Source organism: Chinchilla lanigera, unplaced genomic scaffold, assembly GCF_000276665.1.
Source record: "Chinchilla lanigera isolate Chin_1 unplaced genomic scaffold, ChiLan1.0 scaffold00044, whole genome shotgun sequence".
Lineage (NCBI taxonomy): Eukaryota > Metazoa > Chordata > Mammalia > Rodentia > Chinchillidae > Chinchilla > Chinchilla lanigera.
In genome coordinates, this window is record NW_004955445.1 from 7,624,045 (window position 1) to 7,644,871 (window position 20,827).

The 20,827-nt window shown below is 42.2% G+C and overlaps 1 protein-coding gene across 1 annotated transcript; it reads right to left on the reverse strand.

Annotated features, from left to right (window-relative positions):
• Positions 1-1,258: 1,258 nt before the first annotated feature.
• Pard6b (par-6 family cell polarity regulator beta) lies at positions 1,259-14,608 on the reverse strand (the record flags this gene model as incomplete). The annotated part of the gene is given in 2 exon segments (XM_013518368.1): positions 1,259-4,247; positions 14,386-14,608. Coding segments are annotated over 2 exon segments (1,053 nt in total), but the record flags the coding sequence as incomplete, so codon positions are not given.
• Between the last annotated feature and the right edge of the window lie 6,219 nt (positions 14,609-20,827).

Sequence of the window (20,827 nt, forward strand, 5' to 3'; positions counted from 1 at the left end):
CAGGCAGGGGTTGTCTGTTGCTGCTAAACACTGAAGCATCTCAAGGCACAGCCAGAACAGAGGGACTTACCTTTTCTTTGTAATTTTTGTTTCATTAATAGATTTCTGTAACATTAGTTTTTCCTGAAAATCAAATGTATCAGATTCCGGCTAGGAAGTGTAGCTCTGCAGCAGAGCACTTGCCTAGTGTACTAGTATCCTGGGTTGGGAATCGCGTTCTCAGCCAGAACTGAAAACCAGGCAGCTGCAGGAATGTAACATGCAAACAGCATTTGGTCATATTTTGAGGGTAAGAGACATTCTCTCCTTGGACCCTGAAGCCCAGAAAAGAACACCAGGTACTGACTGCAACCCAATCAACGAAGTGGAGAGTTTACACATGTGATCAATTTACACTCAGGACTTTCAATGATAAGTGGGGGGCGGGGGAGTGAACACTGGCCTCTGAACTGGTTGGGGAAGGGGTTATGTAGTGACCAACTATGCCGAGGACAGGGTGACTCATTCTGCATTAGGAACAGTTTAGGAGGAAGGCTGGTTTTCTCTCAGACTTTTAAAGTTCTTAGTATAAACTGAACTCAGTCCATATAGATCCTACTATGTAGGGTGACAATAAATAAGTATAAAGTGAATTTGGACTTCAGAAGATAAACTGTTCAAACTAGAAACTACTTTTGCTTCCAATAATCAGCAACAGAGTAGAAGACTGGGTGGCATCATGCCCATCCTTGCCGGCTATGGGAATGCACATCTGAGGCATTACCTTGCAGTCTACCGTGAGGCACTCATACACAGTTGCAGAGCAAGAATCTAAAGTCAGGTGCTCACCTTTTAAAACAATTATAAATTAGGAAGCTGCCAGACATAGGATTATACACGCCTATAATCCCAACACTCAGGAGCCTGAGGCAGCACGACCCTGCGTTCCAGTCCAGCCTGGGCTACCTAGGCAGTCCAAGACCAGTCTGAACCAGAAGGGAACACACTCTTAAAAAGGAAGGAAGGAAGAAAGAATCTTGCTACATCTTGTCAATTTCCCCCCCTACCCAGTCACTTGTTGGGTGACTTTTCATATAATTTCAAACAAGAAAGTAGCCTTTACATAAGTCTATTTTTATTTGTAAAAAATAATATCCAACTAATGCTAATTTGATTTTTAAAATCAAAAGTTCATTTAGTGATAATGTACAATTTATAATAAAATTGTAGTAAAATACTGACATTTGATAGTTTAAACAAAGTATCATTCATGTAAAAATCATGTTATAACATGTAAAATTTAATTAGAAAATTCATAGTTCACAAAAGTACATATATTCTGTTGACAGCTTGAGAACATTATCATAAATTTACTTAAGGTACAGAACAAAATTCACAGTTAGGCTTGACATTTAGTACTATAAAATTTTACACTGGATTCACTGATATTTTTATTAAGGGGTAACTTGAAATAATTGATTCAGACTGCCGATAAAATGCAGTAACTGCGTAAGACTTGCCAGTAACCAAGATCTAATCGTTTTACACTATGCCCATTAATCAATTATTTCACCAATAATTTACTGAGATCTAGTTGGAAACACCACTGGTATATATCCTTAGTAGGATAATTAAATAAAAAGCAGTAGCAGCTTTGATTTCCATGTTCACGAACAGATACAAGATAAATGTGTACTTTACAGTTAAAATTTGTACAAAAGTCAAGCCCTGAAGTATTTTTCCCCAAGAGAAAAGTTCTAATGTTAAAACTTTGTTAAAAAAAAAGAGAGAGAGGTAGTGTGTAAAAGTATTTTTACTTAAAATGTTGAGCCCCTGCACCATTTATATCATAAATGAAATTTAACTTGCTACAACACACATTATCCTGCCATTCAAGAGTCAAATTTCTAAGACTCAAAGAATGTTAAAGCTGGAATGCCATCATACATAAAGGAAGAACTTCAGTGAATTCAACAGGAAGTACATTGTGCCACATAATGTTGTGTAGTCAGTTCATAGTGTACAGAGAATATGCTTAGTGGTAACAAGAACAAAAAATAGTGAAGTCCTCTGAGTCCAGTGATCATCATTAAATTAAGACTTCGCTTCTTCATATATCTTACCGTATAGAGAAAACGTCCTTCAAGACGGAGTCATTTAAATCTTCATCATTTGAATAGCACACAATGGTTAGAAAGGTACCATACTAGCCCTACCATAAAATTAATTAATAAATAACTCTCCATAAGCCAGAGGGAACTTACGGTCTTCACACGACTCTGTCTATATACACGCACACCGCCGTGCTTGTGCACGCGATACGATGAGATCAGGCACAGGATGAACGTAGCAGCCTTACTCCTAACTCGTCCCAAGTGGATGCAGTGGAAAGTAATAAATAGCCTCATAAAGTTAATAAACTCTACCTGTCATGGCTGAACACTACGTAGTTTTCATAAAGTGTAGGCAGTGTTCCTAGACAGCCCATGAAGGAAAACCCAATTTTTGTATAAAAAGTGCACAAGTTTGTCCTGTGTGTAAAAAACTCTTCACTTGGGTGCCTTTTTAATCCAAAATGCCTCATACCACTCGAAGGCATTAAGAGTATTGAAAAAGCACACCAATGAAGCAGACACTAAAAACAAAGGGAATGATTTCCAACGTGACCTGGAATAAAGACAAGAACAGGTGAAGGGAGAGAGGCTCCTGTATTACCAGCCAAGGGCACTGCCCTCCAGCATCAACGGTGCCCACACAGGGCGGTCCTAAAGAGGAAGGTACCGGATGACACAGGCCGACGCGAGCGGCTGTCACGGCCTCACACTCAGGACAGGCTTCAGTGCTGAGTAACGCGGGAAGCAACGCTAACACTGGCCAGCTGGTTTGATTTCTTGGGAAACGGGGGACAACTGCATTTGTGAAGATAACTTGTCACAATGAACAACAAAGGAACAACATTAAAAAAACAAACACCACACACACAGTACTGGGAACGTAAGGACCTTAGTCCTCAGTGTACCGAAAGAGAGAATTGGACTTTCTCACATCAGAATTTTAAAAACACAGCTAAAGGGAAAATTAACTAGGCTCTGCATAGCAGGTTAAATATGCAACCACTTCGAGCAGAAATGATCCAGTCCTCTCACACAGTTCAGGGAACGTGCTCCATGATCCAGTTCTCCACAGGGAAAACAGCAAAAGCACGTTAGTTTCATTAGCAAGGCCCTTGTGTTTCAGACATAAATTCACCTCTGAGTCTTCAAAGTTTACAGTGACAATTATCAACCTAGTATTGTAGTAAAGTTTTAAGCTTGCAATATTATTTTTCTCATGCCTACTCCACATCACTGGCTCAGAGGTATATATGCTTTAATTTACTAGCCAGAGTTACATGTCCCACGACATCCTCATGATTCAGAAAACACTCACACAATGGCTTCATAATGTTATGATCGTCCCATCTTCTTCTAAGAGTTTTCGATCTGCAGCACGTGCTTCAAATTCTGTGTTTGTGCCACTTGCTATGGGCGCTAAGCTCCCTTCATTAGAAGGGATAAAACCATTCTGTTCAGACTCAAAACTGAGTTCTATTTGTGTTAAGGACTCCAGGCTCTCAGCGTCAGGAACAGCTTTCGGAATCTGCTGCGGCACTCCGTTGTCTTCAATAATAATGTCGTCTTCTTCGCTGTCCTCATCTTCTGGCTCAAAGCTTGGTTCGATCTGCTGTGAGTAGCCAAGAAGGCTGTTATCAGTGGACTGGCCAGAGCTGCCAGAAGTCCGACTGTTCCTGACGACGTTATTCCTCTGATTTGCTGGTCTCACTGTGATGATGAGGTTACGACTGTTTGCAATCATCATGTCTGTTACTTGGTCAAGGCTCTTCCCTGAAACTTCTATGCCATTAACTTCTAAGACTTCATCATTAACAGCTAATAGTCCTGTGCTTTGAGCCAGACCTCCTGGGACGAGCCTGGATATGAAAATCCCCGGGACCTTCTCTAAGCCATGAGGTGTTACCCTGACACTGGAGCCATCCCGGATGTAGAATCCTAGGGGTTTCTCAGTGCCGTATTTGTAAAGACGAACTCTACGATGTGTTTCGGGGAGAATATCCACATCTATGATGGAAGACACAGGTCTGAAGTCTTGTGGCATACTGATGACTATGTGTGGCTTTTTTCTATGGTTATCAGGACGTAATACATTGGTTAAAACATTCTTCTTCTTTATTAGAGTATCTGTACCAAAGGCACTGTAGTCTGCTTCTTCTGTTTAAAAATAAAATGAAATAATTACAGAAATACTGTAAAAACACTGACTTACTTGTAGCTGAATTTGCACAGAAAGGATACAACTCAAATACACCTGGTACATAAACTAGCTAAATAAAAGCTTACTCAAATTAGAACAAAATGTACAATAAAAATATACCATGCCAAAAAAACCCACTAGGGGGCCCTCTCACACATACATTGCAAAATTACTAAATGTTGAAGTTAAATTTGGTAACGCTCTTTGACTATTAAACAATATTAAACATGGCAAATGAAATTCTGATAGAATTCACAAACTCATTTTTTGGAGACAGGATCTCGCTGTGTTGCCCAAGCTGGTCTCAAAGTCCTAGGCTCAAAAGATCCTTGGCTCAAACAAGCCTCCTGTCTCAGGTGTAATTAGCTGGGACTACAGGTATATACCACACAGGCTACAAACTCATTCTCAGACATCACTTTAAACCATCTATTTTAAATATATTTTTCCTTCATTTGTTTAAAAAGCCTCCAATTTGCATATTTATCACATTGAACCCAAGAACTTGAGAGAGAAGCAGCTAGGGACACAAGCCTGTAACTCCAGCTCTTTGGGAGGCTGAGGCAAGAGGATCACAAATATGAGGCCACCCCACGTAGAGACTGTCTCAAAAAACGAAATAAAAAAGTGGCTGGAGATGTAGCTCCATAGTAGAGCATGTGTCTAGCATTATCTGAGGCCCTGGGTTCAATCTCCAATACCAAAAATGAAAAGGAGGGGCTGGGGATTTAGCTCAGTGGCAAGCGCAAGGTCGTGAGTTCGGTTCCCGGTACCGGAGGGAAAAAAAAAAAAGCAAAGGAGAGAGAGTGCATAACATCACATATGTGTATGTCTTAGCAACTGGGCGGATAATAGAATTCAGGGGACACAGCAAATACTTAGGGAATTTGGTCTGCAAATCACTCCCTCCCTCAGTTTCCTGGGGGTGCATGTTTCTCAATATTTCATTTTTCCACTTTTGACAGAGGCAGAGATAAGGTTTTTAACCTTTTTCTTCAACGTATGAAAAACAATAAAGTGTAATGACATTTGCCTCAGTAGTGTGACACAGACAAAAGGGAGTGCGTGGTTAACAACTGACAAACCGCAGCTCGTAGCCTCATTCATTCATTCATTCAATTTATTTATTTACTTATTTGCCTTTTTGAGACAAGGTCTCACTATGCACTTCAGGCTGATCTTGAGTTCACTTTGTAGCCCTGGCTGGTCTTCTGTTTGTTTGTTTTTTTTTTGGTTTTTGTTTTTCTTCTGGTACCAGGAATCGCACTCTCGACCTTGTGCTTACCAGGCAGGCGCTGTGCCACTGAGCTAAAACCCCAGCCCCTGCCCCGGCTGGTTTTAAACTTACAACAATCCTCCTGCCTCAGCCTCCTGAGTGCTGGGGACTACAGGCGCCACCACCACGCCTGGCTTTCCTGCCTCATTTAAATGGTACAGCTGCTCTTCAGTTCCTGGCAGATTTTCTTCATGACAGAAACCCTATGTTCACGCAAAAATCTTTACATTTTAAATTGATAACCTCTAATTAAGTAATTTCAACAAAAGAACCTATTTACCCAAATCACATACCTTTTGAACTCATTCTTAAAGCTATCAATTTAGAATCTTTGATATAAGCTATGGCAAACCAAGACACCTAACCTCAGATATTATTAAATCATGTAGCTGAAGAAAGACAGAGGAAACATTAGAGAAAGAGGTTAAAAAAAAAAAAGGAAATGAAATTGACAACAGGAACTAAAGTTAAAATCATATTTTCTTTCTTTTTTTTTTTTTGGTACTAGGAATCGAACTCATGACCTTGTGCTTGCCAGGCAGGTGCTGTGCCACTGACCTATATCCCCAGCTCTAAAACCTTATTTTCAAAACTAACTGGAATGAGCTGGGTGTGGTGGCGCACGCCTGTAATCTCAGCACTCGGGAGGCTGAGGCAGGAGGTTCACAGCAAGTTTGAGGCCAGCCTGGGCTACATAAGGGAGTTCAAGCTTAGTCCCTGAACTGTATAGCAAGAACCTTTCTCAAAGCAAACAAACAAAAAAACCCACAACCATAACAATAACAAAACCTAACAATTCAAAGCCGGGCATGGTGGCGCATGCCTGTAATACCAGCACTTGGAAGGCTGAGGCAGGAGGATCGTTGTGAGTTCGAGAGCAGCCTGGGCTACAAAGTAAGCTCAAGGCCAGCCTGAACTGCGTAGGAAGATCCTGTCTCAAAAAGACAAAAAAAACAAACTAACTGGAATGAATGAGGCCAGGACTGGTGGCACATGGCTGTAACTGCAGGACTAGGGAGCTGAGGCAGAAGAACCACTGAGTTTGAGGATAGCCTGCGTTACATCATGAGTTCAAGGCCAACCTGGATGGAATACATAGCAAGACTCTCTCAAAAACAGAAAAACAAAACAAAACCTCCAAAACCCAACTGGAATGAGAAAACTAAAAGTCGAATTTCCAAGGATTAAAAAAGTACTTCAATAAGAATAAAAGAGATGAACAGGGAATGGTGGCCCATCTCTGTAATCCCAACTTTAGGAGGCTGACGCAGGAGGATTGCAAATTTGAGTCAAGCCCAGGCAATTTAGTGAGAAGCTCTCTCAAAACAAAAAATAAGGAAAAAAAAAAGGCTGGGGATATAGTTCAGGAAAAGGCCCTGGCTGAGGCATGAGGTTGGCCAGCAAGAGCCCAACCTGGGCAATGCAGTGACTTAGCACTTCATCTCAAAATAAAAAGGCTGGGGACAGAGCTCAGTGCAAAAGCCCTGGGTTTAAAAAAAAAAAAGAAGAAAAGAGATAAAAGGCCCTGTAGCCCTCCCAGAAAGAACTAGTGCTAAATCCTAGTCCCCGGCAGCCACAGACAGTGTGCCATCACGTCATACTGCACACAGCTTTGGCTAAGTGAGCTCGCTACGCCAGTCCTCACCTGTGGGGGTGAGCCGTCATCACTGTCACTACAGACTAGGGAACGGAGGGTACACAGTAAGCTACAGAGAAGGGACTAGAACCCAGGGCTCTCTACCCAGCCAGTAACGCCCAAGTTCACATGGTGAAGGTCAGATTTGGGTCACATGTCAGAGCACAGGAGGGTCCACATTCCTTTCTGATGCTACATAAATTCTTAAAAACCTATTTCCGATAAATGCGGAAGGCAGGGTGTACAGCAAGTTCCCAGCCTGTCAACATTCAAGTTGCGAATCTTCAGAGTTGTACTGTGGGAGACTCACTTGGTCGGGTTAGGGTTAGGCTTATGATCAAATCCGACTTAAGAAGAACTCTCCCAGAACAGAACTTGTTCATAAGTTGGGAATTTACTGTACTTTATTCCCCCATTGGGGACACTTTTATCTTTGTTTATAAAGTATTTACAGTGTGTTCTTACTGAAACAGAAATTTAGTTGTAATTTGGTTTTGAAAATAGTTCCACTGATGGAAGAGTCTTTTTGGTAAAATTTGGCCAACAACCTACAAAATTAGTTTTCTAAATTGAAGTACTTTCTCACACGTTTATATTTGTATTTTTACTTTTCAATAATGAAAGCCTACATGGTATTTATAAGGGAAATTCCAGACCATACAAACTGAGAACAAAATCAAGTTGCCTACACACCGACTCATGGGAAACCTGACCAAAAAACCCCAAATCTGCATAATTTGGCATCGCGTCCAGACTCCATTTGAATGCTCTCCGCTAAATTCTCCAAAGCAATATGCCCCAGTACAAAGGCACCTTTGTTCTCCCATCTAGCTAATCAGTTTCCAGCCACTGGGAAAAGAAATATTTTGGCAGAGAGCCAGAACGCGGGGTGCTGGTGTAAAGTGTAAAGGTGAATGTCCACAGGAATTGGAGCTGACTTTCTACTGAGTGTGCACATCAGAGCACTCAGCTCGGAAGGAGACATGCGTTTGCAAACTTGACTCACAGCAACCTTCCCCGGTATAAACTCGCGTTTATGCAACGGCCATGCTACAGGCCCAAACAGCAGTGCCTCATTTCTCCCGAGCCTGACCTTCAGCCACCAATCTCAGCTCACGTAACCAACAAGGACCTATCTCAAAGGCTTCGGCGTGGCCAAGCTCGATGTCTTCCTCACACACAAAAAGCTCTTGTGTTACTCTTGCAGAGGAACCTGTAACCCTCCGCACCTCTTACTCAACTTTACTTCTGAAAAGCCTGGTTATCTCATTCCTGAGCTCACAGAGGGTCCTAAGCACACATTCGGAATGAGAAAGAAGGGTCCACCTGTCAGCAGTGGGCACAGATATCACAAAATTAAAGACTGCAGTGAATAAAAAGCAAATCGGAAAAAACAAGTTCTACATAAATCCTATCAGCATCCCCATATAGTAAAAATACAGTAACAAATTCACGGCAGAGTCATCAAGAAACCTCAAGATTAAGCCTCATCTGAAGTTCACAGGAAGACAGGAAAGAATGGAGTAAGTGTTTACGGTGCTCTAACCCAGGCACTGACAAGCTGTTTCCATCGAGAGTCACAAGTACCCGCTTCAGGTACGACAGGCCATTCTGTTGTCTCTTACAAAAAGGAGCCAAAGGTGACACATACTGGTGTAAGTGTGGATGTGTTCCAAGAAAACTTTACTTACAAAAATATCCAGGCCTTTGTTTGCCAACTCTGTTCTAATCCAAAAGGGTTACATGAAACAGATCTGGCATCTTTAACAGGATTAAACATCACTTTAAGCAATGTTCAAATTTTGCGGACCTTTTCACTTCCAATATAGAAAACTCAGTCCCCAAATATTTAATGGCAACTATGTGCCAGGTATTGTGCTTTGTGGTGCAGATTCAGGGGACAGACTACTGCCTGCTTTTGCCTAATAGAGGAGATGGCAACTAACTAACAATGCCGAGTCATTAAGTGGTGACAAAGGTGCCACGGCCCGAAGGTAGACGCGTGTGAGGGGGGCCTGGCCTGGCGTGCAGGGTGAGGCAAGACTTTTCTGGGGAAGTGAGGTTTCTGTGGAGACTGAAAAAGCAGCAGCTGCTGAACAGTCAGGAGGGCCCAAGATGCCACACATGCAGAAGAGCAGGGTGGGGAGGTGAAGTCCAACACAGGCTGACGGGGGAGAGGGAGGAGTCGTGGCCAGCCAGGCAGACAGGGCCTCTTGGGAAGTGCTGAGGCTTATGGACTTTAGCCTCAGGCCCAGGAGAAAACCGAGGATTTTCAGGGAGAAAGATGGTAATCTCATCTGGTTTTTCTACAAAGTTCACTGTGACTGCAAGCTGGAGAATGGCTTGAGGAGAGGGTACAAGGCTTCTGAGGTATAAATTAGGATGGTGCTATGTGGCAGCCAAGTCAAAACATGAAACATAATCAGAATGCAGTTTTAATGTGCTTGGTGACTGAAAAATTGGTATGTGTTAAAGGTGACACCCAGGTTTCTGTCATGAGCAAATGGTGCTATATTCTGAAATGTGATTCCACACTGTTTTGTTATTTCTGGCTCCATAACTTTTGTTAAACTGCATTTTGTAGTTTATTGTTAAAATGTAATCCCTTAGACCATTTTAAAATTAAACCCAACCTCGCTGGGTGCAGTGGTGCACACCTGTAATCCCAGCTGCCCAGGAGACCGAAGCAGGAGGATCTCAAGTCCCAGCCCAGTGTGGGCTGAAGAGTGCAGAGACAGCCTGGACTACATGGTAAGAGCCTGTTAATAAATAAAAATAAATAAATAACCTTAAAGCACATCTACCAGCTAGGTGTTGTGGTGCATACCTACAATCCCACCACTTGGGAGGCTGAGACAGGAAGATCGTAAGTTTGAGGCCAGCATGGGCTACTAGTGAGTTCAAGACCAGCCTGAACTACATAGCATGAGCCTGTCTCAAAAAACAAAACAAACAATATCTACCAAATAATGTCCAGTGCAAAGTCAAGGTAAGGATGATTTCACTGCACAGTTGTAAGTGTCTGGGCCATAGAGGCCACACCCTTGCAAGGACATGCTCTAAGTGAGACCAAGTTTAAAGCCAGGCTCTTCTCATGTTTCTAACAAATTCCTCTGAATAAATCCAAGAACGAAATGAGCATGGTGGCGCACACCTGTAATCCCAGCACTTGGGAGGCTGAGATAGGGAGATCGCCATGAGTTTGAGGTCAGCATGGGTTACATAGTGAATTCAAGGTCAGTCTGAATTACATGTCGAGACCCTGTCTCACAGACAAAAATCAAACCAAATACCAAATACAAAAACAGCGACACAGCAACAAGTCTGGGTATAGACATTCTACTTAAAGCTAGAGTGTGCGAAGGCAGAGTCTGTCTCCTAGCACGTCATGGGATCCTGGACATGGCTGATCACGACTGGCTGGGAAACTGAAAAAAACGTTTCCACACCTGTGACCCAAACCTGCAGGAATGACCTGGCTAGACTTTAAAGGTGCAGCCTTGAAATGTTTTCTAGAACTGCTGAGTGCAAAAACTCAATTCTGTACCTTTCCTTATCCCTCTCCCAAATAAACTAGGATAAACACTAATTCTCCAAACAAGGTAGCTGGCAAAAGAGCTGAGAATCCTCTGTGAAAACAACTTTAAAGATATCAGGTGTTTTGTTTTGTTTTTGCTGTTATGATAACAGCCCAAGAAATACAGTACGAGGTTTTTCTTCTAACAATTAATTGTTATAAAACAAAATTTCTCAGGATATGCACAATGCTATATTGGAGGAGGGCTATAAAGTAGTTTATACATTCAATCTTTATTTGGTAGAGTACCAGATCTTAAAAGATCACAAGGTTTAGCCAGGCACAGTGGCGCACACCTGTAATCCTAGCACTTGAGAGTCTGAGGCAGGAGGACTGCCATGAGCTCGAGGCCAGCCTGGGCTACATAGTGAGTTCAAGGTCAGCCTAAACTGCATAGCGAGACCCTGTCTCCAAAAAAAAAAAAAAAAAGAATCACAAGGTTTTAAATGGTTTTGAAGTTTATTTTTAAAAAATCACTTGGTACCCTATCAAGTGTAACTGCTGCCTTGTTGGTCCTGAAGTGGAATTAACAGCTAAGAAAACAGAGAATGCGCCATAACTAAGCAAGATGTAACTACACTTAATGTTACCCTTTCTATTAGTTATCTGAATTTATTGTTCATTATGATTTACAAAAAAAAAACCAGAAAACAGCTTTCTACTTAAGCATCTGTTCAGTTTTATTTAAAAGAAAAAAGTATCAAAAAAAAAGAAAAAAGTATCAAGATGAAGCACAGTGTACCCTGTAAGTCTGTCGCTGATCTAGATGCTGGGACCTGGTAGTAAACAACACAGAAAATAAACACACTGGGGACTGAGGATATAGCTCACTGGCATAAGCGCCTGCCTGGCAAGCACAGGGTAGTGAGTTCAATCCCCGGTACCGCAAAAAAAAAAAGAAAAGAAAAGAAACACATTAACCTACGTTAAATAAGGTCCTTGCAGGTCTTCAGTGGGACCTGGTATAGGTGGGAGGGCAGGCGGAAGAGGCTCCTCTGACAAAGCTGACAGAGCAAAGCAAGAGAAGGCAGACAGGGAAGAGTGGAGATGAAGTGCTGGCAAGCGTAAATACGCAGACAACCGACACTCACCAGTCAGAGAGACAGAAAGCAAGCTGCCATGGCTGCCTGTGATGAGGGCGTGAGGGCATGGAGCAAGGCAACGCTAAGAAGGCCAAACCAGAAAAGATCCGTCTGGTTGCAGTGGGAAGCTGGCAGAGGGCTTTTAAGCTGATTAGGGAACCAACCTACTTTCATTTCTGGCTTAAATAAATTTGTATTAAATTTATATTTTCAAAAACTAAGCTAGGTGTGGTAGTGCATGCCTGAAATGCCCACACACTAGGACAATGAGGCAGAAGGATCACAAGTTCAAGCCCAGCCTGGGCAACTTAGTGACTTAGCAAGACTGTGTCTTAAAATGAAACAATAAAAAGGGCTGGGGGTGTAACTCAGTGTAGAAGTTCTAGGTTCAATCCCTAATATGGAAAACAGAAAAATTACATACAAAAACCCCCAAACAGAAAGTGTTCTGTTGAATGGACTGTCTATTTCTAAACCAAATTCTAAGGGCCATTCATTGTACTGGACATTCTACACCGCTCTACAGAAAACACTTGTTCATATCTAAACATACTTCTAAACGCCTAACAAGAAAAATAAAAATCCTGAAAGATCTCAGCATACCATTCAGTAAATAAAAGTTTTAAAAGGAAATAGCAGAGGATAACTTTTAACAGATGTTAGAGCTGGGCATGCTGGTGCTGCCTGTAATCCCCACATTTGGGGACTGAGGGAGGAGGACCGCCACAAGTTCAAGACCAACATGGAGCCGGGAGTGGTGGCACACGCCTGTAATCCCAGCACTCGGGAGGCTGAGGCAGAGGGATCATTGCGAGTTCGAGACCAGCCTGGACTACAAAGTGAGCTCCAGGCCAGCCTGAACTGCATAGCGAGACCCTGTCTCAAAAAGACAAAAAAAAACAACAAAAAAGACCAACATGGACTACATAGAGAGACCTTGTCTCAAAAAATGAAAACAAAGCCAAAGCAAAACAAAAAGGTGTTAGGACTAACTCCGTGGGCATGGAAGTATTAAAATTCCTGTAGGAAAATGTATAGTGGTAGAACCTGACTCCTATAATCTTTCTAACAAAAGGGAGAATCAAACAAAATACTATCAGGTAGCTCTGGTTTAAATAGTTATTTTCCACTTGATTATATATCAAGCAGCAACTGAATTTTTAACACAACTATAATTGCTAATCGAAAGGCCTATTTTTCAACCAAAATGATGTGAATTAGTCTGCTTACAACACTGAGCTCCACTCAAATACTCTGCCCTCCTTGCTCCCGAGCTGTGCTCGCCTTGTCCAGTGTTCTGTCCCCAGCTGCCAAGGCTTTAACCCTGGCCTTCACTTCAGCCTTATGTATCTACTCTTGGGGTGCTGTATTTCTGCAGACTTTCACACTAATCTCGTTTCCACCCTAGCCTTGAGCCTACTATTTCCAATCCTGTGCATGAGATTTCCAACTCATCTGGCCCACTGAAATCATTTGTCCTAGGACCACACTCCTCCTCTAGTCAATCGCTCTTCCAAACTCTGCTGGTTTATGACACTGCCCCAGGTGCCAGGCTCAAAAACCACACAGCCGTGGTTTCTGGACAACTAGCTAGCTATACCCTAAAAGGGAAAAGAAAGACTTACTGGGTGCTTGCTATCAGACAGAGCACTGCACTCAGCTCATTTAATCCTCAGAGTAATACAGTGAAGATACACTCACTTTATAGATGCGGAAAGGTTAAACAACTGTGCTCAGGTGTCTGTGAAGTAGTAAATGTAGCAATGGCAGGTGGGCCACCACCAAAAACCAGGGATTCTGGCTCAAGTCACACTCATGTTTACCACACCTTTGTGAATGGGCAATAATCCATGTGGTGAAGTGAAGGTTTAATAAATTCCTAATTTGTATTTTTTCAAAGCCTGTCAGGTACAGTGCCACACAGCTATAATCCCAGCTACTTGGGAGGCTGAGACAGGAGGATCATAAATGAGAGCCCAGTCGGGGATACAGCTCAGCGGCACAAGCGCCTGCCTGGCAAGCACAAGGTCCTGAGTTTGATTCCTGGTACCAAAAAAAAAAGAGGGCCCAGCCTGGGCAACAGTAAGACTCTGTCTCATAAACAAACAAAATACTCTGTGAGGCTGAGGTAAGAGGGTTGCAAGTTGGAACCCAGCCTGGGCAGTTTAGAGACTTAGCAGAAGTGAGTATGAAAAAACAAGTAAATAAATAAAAAGGGCTGGGGAGGTGTCTTGGTGTCAAGGCCCTGTGTCTGATTCCCAGTACCAAACAAACACAAAAAAACTAAGGAGTTAAAATTCAATCAACTAAAACAACAAAATTTCTAAGGTGCTCAGTGAAATATGAAGATATCAAACCAACACTATCAAAAATGTTTTAGTCTACTAGCATGTTAACATAGTAAAGAGATTTACACAAAATGTTTATCCACTAGGATTGTGGTAAAGTCTGTGTATCTCATCAATGGGGAAAATACACTATTTCTTATTCTAAAGCAATTTTTTTTGTAAACAGTGGTACTTACCCTTCTTCTGTATAAAAATCCTAAGCAGCGGATTGGCTGTTGAAACCGCCTTGTGGTAATTATCGTCGTTATTTATAGGCAGTAAGTCTCCGTGGATGTCTGCATAGCCCACCAGCACGTCAACATTGGGTATCTTATGAACATGCTGCAGTAATCCATAAAACTCCTCAAATTTTCCAGGTTTTGATCTTTCCAGTGAAAATCGACGAAACTCGGCTCCAAACTACAAATATTACAAACATACTTTTTTTTAAAAAACAAAGCTACCCAATCTGAAAATACACGCCACAGAGAAAACAAACACCACAGTATCGGTCTTAATAAAGAAGATGGCCTATTGTCAGAAACCTCATTACCAGCAGGCACCAAGCACTTGAACGGCATGAGAATGCGTCTGCTCACTGTCAGGTCTCTGAGGGGCGCCCTGTAAAGAGATGCAGGCTCCACTTGTCACCGGGGACTGCACCATGACTCAGCTCAAACCTGTGCAAAGCCTGGACTCTGACTCCCTCCATCAGGGGATGGGGTACCACAGACATGTAGATCTTTACCCTGACCAGCAGGAATGTGTCTAAGTTTCCTTTCTCATAAAAAGAAATACATCCTCATGGGATGTGCCAACAATCTATAGCAAAACATACACTAAAAAAAAAGCTTTCAGATCCCTAGCATGAAAGCATGATATAGGCAGAGGTACATCATATAAGAAACAGATCTAAACTGACCGTGATGGTACATGCCTGCACTCTGGGAGGCTAAGGCAGGAGGATTACAAATTTAAGCCTGGGCTGGGGATATAGCTCAGCGGTACAGCGCCTGCCTGGTAAGCATGAGGTCCTGTGTTCAATTCCCAGTACAAAAAAAAAAAAAAAAATCAAATTCAACCCTGGACTGAGCAATTTAGGAAGACCCTAAAAAAGGTGTGTGGGGGTGCTGGGGATGCAGCTCAGTGTGAAGGCCCGGGGTCCAATTCCTGGTATCCCCCCCATACACACACACATAGAGGAGAGGGAAGAAAAGAGGAGGGTGGCCAGGGCGGTGCACGCCTGTAATCCCTGCACTTGGGAGGTTGAGAAAGGAGGACTGCAAGTTCAAGTCCGGCCTGACCTACACAGCAAATTTAAGGCTGGCTTACCTACACAGGAAGACCCTGTCTTTAAAAAAAAAAAAAAGGCTTTTTTTTTTTTAAGTGACAAGAAGCATCTTCCCCAAGTTAATGGAGAAAAAAAAGCTGTATTAATGTATCAATATATGTCCTACAATGATCCAATTAAGCAAGAAGTGTTTATGTGCTTGGCACAGTGCTAGGCCCTGGAGACCAGAAGGCTTGCGCCTGTTTCAGAAGCTCACCAATTAGTGGGAAAAGCAAGTAGTGACTTCAGGGAGCCGCTGAGGATCACTCGGACATAAAGAAAGACACCCTCCATCACATGCCATCTTCATGGCTCTGACTCTGAAGTCTCCTCCCCATTCTCTGCTCTCCCAAGCCCAGGTCTCTAAAATGGCTCTTACTCAACACTAAGGACTGGCTTTGTCCTAATAAACAGACTCATCACTTACTTAGAGCCAGCATGGTGTTCTCTCAAATAGAGATACCTAGGAAGAGTGAATCAGCCTTCCTCAAAGTGTCTCAGTCACAGACATTTGGGAAATGCTATGTAACCTTCATTGCCCGCTTAGGAATCACCGCAGAGACCAACATAATAAACGCTCAGTTGGAGCAGGGTATGATGTACACACTTGTTAATTCCAGTTACTAGAGAAGCTGAGGCCGGAGGACTACAAGTTTGAGGATAGCTTGGGCTATACAGCGAGATCTTGGATCAAAATATCAAAAATGAGCCTGGCATGGTTGACACAGGCTGACGCAGGATGATCACAAATTCAATTCCAGCCATGGTAACTTAGTGAGACTCTGTCTCAAAGAAGGGCTGGGGACATAAGTCAGTGGGAATGCCCTGGGCTCAACCCCTAGTACTGTCTAAATAAATGAGTAACTAAAATAAAGGTCCAGTTAAATGGCTGGGGGTGTAGCTCAGCAGTAGTGTTTACCTAACATGCTCAAGGCCCTTGGTTCTATCCCCAGTGTGGACATGGGTGGAGTTCTCAAGTCCTACAGCTGATTATTTTACAAAATTTTTAGGTTGGGGGTGTAGCTGAGGATAGAACGTGTTTAGCATGGGAATGGCCGTAAGTTCAATCTCTAGCAACACATGCATGCATATGTGTACACACACACACACACACACACACACACACACAGAGTCTGCCAAATATGTTTGACCACTGAACTTGTTTTTCCTCTAAATACCTATTATCGCCAGCAAATACTAATGTCCTGGGGCAGCTGTAAGTATCAAGCTGTGAAAGCCCCTATCATAATAATTAGAACAGTTTACAAATATGCCAGTTCATTTCCCTAAAGGCCCTGTGAGATATCTGGACTCACTGCTTCGGCTCTCGATGTAAAACATCCACCTAGCTGTCCATACCCCACTTTAAATTAGAATAAAAACTCACTAAGATTACCTCTTACCTCTAAAAAAATAATTAGAATAGTTTCCAAAATACATTCCTGAAATATAAACACTAACCTTTGTCAAGAAAATAAGGTGACTCATACCTAAAGCTCTCAAAAAGTGTAGTCACACCTTCAAGTTTCAAAGTAAATAGGAGGGCACGCCCTTCCTATCAGTCAGTCTCACGATGTTATCGAAGTCATAGTTTCTCCTCCACTCTCTTGATTCTGGTATCACAAGACTGATGCTGTTTAGTCATCCTCACTTCCCGATAGATGTGTGGGAATAACAGCTAACAACACTTTACGGCTTGGTTGTCTTGCTAAAGCTTTTGGATGAAAATTTTTTTTCTCTTCCCTGTTATGATAAAAACAATAGAAAACTGTATGGCTTCACGGAGATGTGCCCTTTTGCAAATGTTGGCAAGGGAGAGGAAAAAAAAAAAAACAACCCAAGAGAAACAGTTATGTTTCTTTCAGCAAAACAACAGGATTAAGAGAACTTTTTAGTACATGAACAAAAATACTATACTATAGCCGAGTGATGGCAAACCTTTTAGAGCTTTCAATGATACAAATGCAACACACGTGCCATCGGTCCACCAACATTGATACAGATAAACCTAAGATCCAATCAACAATTACTTACTATGAACTACTTTCAACTTGTTTTTGTCTGGTCTAGTTCTTCCTAGCTATACAAGAATGTGTGTGGACCTCCTTCCTTGAGGATGTGTTGGTATAACCCAGAAATGCACACTTAATTTTAATATTCTATTTATCTATGAATAATAATCAAAAAACTTCATGGCTCAAGGACTATTCTAAGGTTTTCTGAGGCAGGATCTTACTATGTAGCTCAGACTAAGCTCAAATTTGAAGGGATCTTCCTGCCTCAGCCCCTCACATGCTGGGATTATAGACGTGCACCATCACGCCCACCCATTCTAAGGTTTTTACTTATTTACTTTTTGGCAGTACTTAGGATGGAACCCAAGGCTTTGCTAAGTGAGCACTCCACAACTGAATGGTATCTTCAGCCCTACTCCAAGGATATTAAAGGACATCACCACTATTAACTTTCCCAACTCTACTGAAACAATTAGGAAGATAAATTAGTTACCAAAAAAGTCACATGGGCGTTCATATCACAAATTTAACTAGTTATATTTACATTACCCATTATTTTTATTATCACTATCACTTTTACCTTCCCTGAGCAAAAATAAAAGATAATACTGTTTTCACTTTTTTTTGTTGGTCAGTTTAAAAAAATTTTTTTGCCTGGTGTGGTGGTACATGCCTGTAATCCCAGCACTCCAGAGACTGAGGCAGGAGGAGCACAGCAATTTCTGCAAATTGAGGGCAGCTTGGGCTACAAAGTGAGTTCAAGGCCAGCCTGAAATGCATAGTGAAACACTGTCTCAGACAAAAAGTATTAGTATGTATTTGCATTACTTAATGATTAAATTCACTGTAGGGAATTGGTACATGTACATAACACATCTCTATTCTTTTCTCCCTTTCCTTTCCATGCCTGCTTTTACAAAAAAAAAATTTTGCCAGCATCAGATTTAATTATTTTTAAACCTTTACCTAAGTAATTAACATAGAGATAACAGCCAGATGAATGGCCCAAAAAACATCTGAAATACCTAAAACAATCACACTAAATCACAGGCTACTGTTTTCCATGCATAAGAAAAGCAGATCCTAAAACATGGATGTGTGTATTACTTAGTTTTGGTTATGATCTCTTAACGGTCAATTTTATTTAAAAAAAAAAAAAAAAAAGCTATAATATCACTGAAGTAGCATAAATAGAAATCTGTTGAAAAAGACTTGTGCTAAGGGTATAGCTCAATGTAGAGCACTTGCTCAACATCCATGAGTCCCAGGGTTTAATACCCAGAACCAAAAAAGAAAAAAACAAAACCTGTCCACACAGCCAGGTGTGGGGACAGGCACTTGTAATAAATACTATCATTCTGGGAGGCTGAGGCAAGAGGATTCTGAGTTCGAGCTCAGATGTGGCAAGTCAGCAAGACTTTATCTCAGAAAACCAGTCAATCAGACAAAAAACTATCAAGAGCTAGAATGGTGAGACCATATTTCACTGAGTACATGTTCTCTGACTGCCCTGGTTCTACAAGAGGTGGTTCACTAATGTGTAGCGTGGTAGGCCAAATAAATACCATGTACTTTTTAGGGGGGGGTGGAGGGGGTTTCTGGTACCGGGGATCGAATTCACGACCTTGCGCTTGACGGGCAGGTGCTGTGCCACTGAGCTAAATCCTCAGCCCCCTAGTACCATGTACTTTAGACATAAGTATCCGAAAGATTCACAAATCAACAGACAAAAGAGAAAGGCAAAAGCTCCTTATTCCACTCGCCAAGCATTCAAGGTTTCTTATTGCTAGTGATAAACTCTTATTTGAATGTATTTATCAGTGCACCTAGAATCTCTACTGATTTTTTCTATGACAAAAAAATTAGACACTCACTACCAAGATTAGGAGCATAAAATGAACTTCAGGATTATGCAGTATCCAATGTTTTTCTTAACCTCAACTCTCACAAACCCAAACTAGATTTATAACAGCAATTGTATGAGAAGGTTCAATCACTAGGCATGAAAACACGGCCACCGCTATATTACTAGAGGAAAAGCTTTATATATTTTGAGTCATTTTAACCCTTTCGGTTAAGATAGTCACTTTATAACATGTCCCACAGAGGACACAGGAAAGAACACACTCCTTCAACTGCTATACTTACGTTTCTATTTTTAAACGGATCCACTTCTGAAACTACTGCCTACCCCGCTAAGTTCTTAAATCACAAATGCTTAAACATGACGTTAGAGAAGATCGGAGCTTTTCTTGATGTGATTCTCCGTTTCACAAACTTACAGAACTCTGCTTATCAACACCAGACAAGGACACCATTCTACCCACAGCTCCAGGAAGCTTTCCTTACTCCGCCGTCCTTCGCTCGGCTCTCCCCGTCAACCCGCGTTCTCCCTAGTCATCCTCCGATCAATGATGCTTCATTATTTGTGAAGTTGATACACTTTTTATGTCCCTCCTTTCACGTATTCTGACCTCTTCAATTCTACCTTGAATATTCTCAGCCCCAACCAGTGATCTCTGACTTGTGGTCTACGGTGTCTAAAAAGCTACCGGGCAAAAAGGCTTTAGTGAAGAATTATAACGCAGGGCTTGGGGAAGTCAGACCCTTTCTGGGCCTGTCTGCTCATCTCGGACTTCTCAGAGAACCAGACTACAGGATCTCAGCTCCTCTGGGCTCTTTAACTCACGAAAAACTTGCTGAAAATGTTTCCGCGGCTGCCTACCACCTTCAAATTCCGGCTGAAAAGCCCCTTTGGAAAGCATTCCCTAACTAATCTCTACGACTGCTCTGCTCACCCAGCCTTACGATTTAGGAATTCGGTGGATACCGGAGTAATTATCACGCAGACTGGCGCGCCGGTGGTCAAGGGTGAGAGCACTTCGTATGGAAAGGTAGCAAGAAGTAAAAAGAGCATCGACTCCGACTGTAAAGCGCTCCTCCAGCGTAAGGTGATAGTGCCAATTTTATAGATTAGATGCATTCCAAAGCTGGAGGTGGAAAAAGCCCTAGCAGGCGGCGAAGCTAACTTTAGGAGGGCTGCTCAGTTTACGGGGCTCTCCTTCACCATTCGATGCACCCCTGAACTACACAAAGCGCGAAATTATGTGACAGTGGGGGATCTCAACAGCCTTTTACCCAAGCCCAGCGGACAGAACGCCCCCAAAGCTTTTGTCCCACCTTGCCTTCAGATGCTCCCCATCCTTGGGTGCACCCTGGCCCTCACTCCCTCCCTTGAAACTAGAACGCGGTTCAAGGAATGAAATTCAGGGTTCTCCTGGCTCAGGAGCCCAC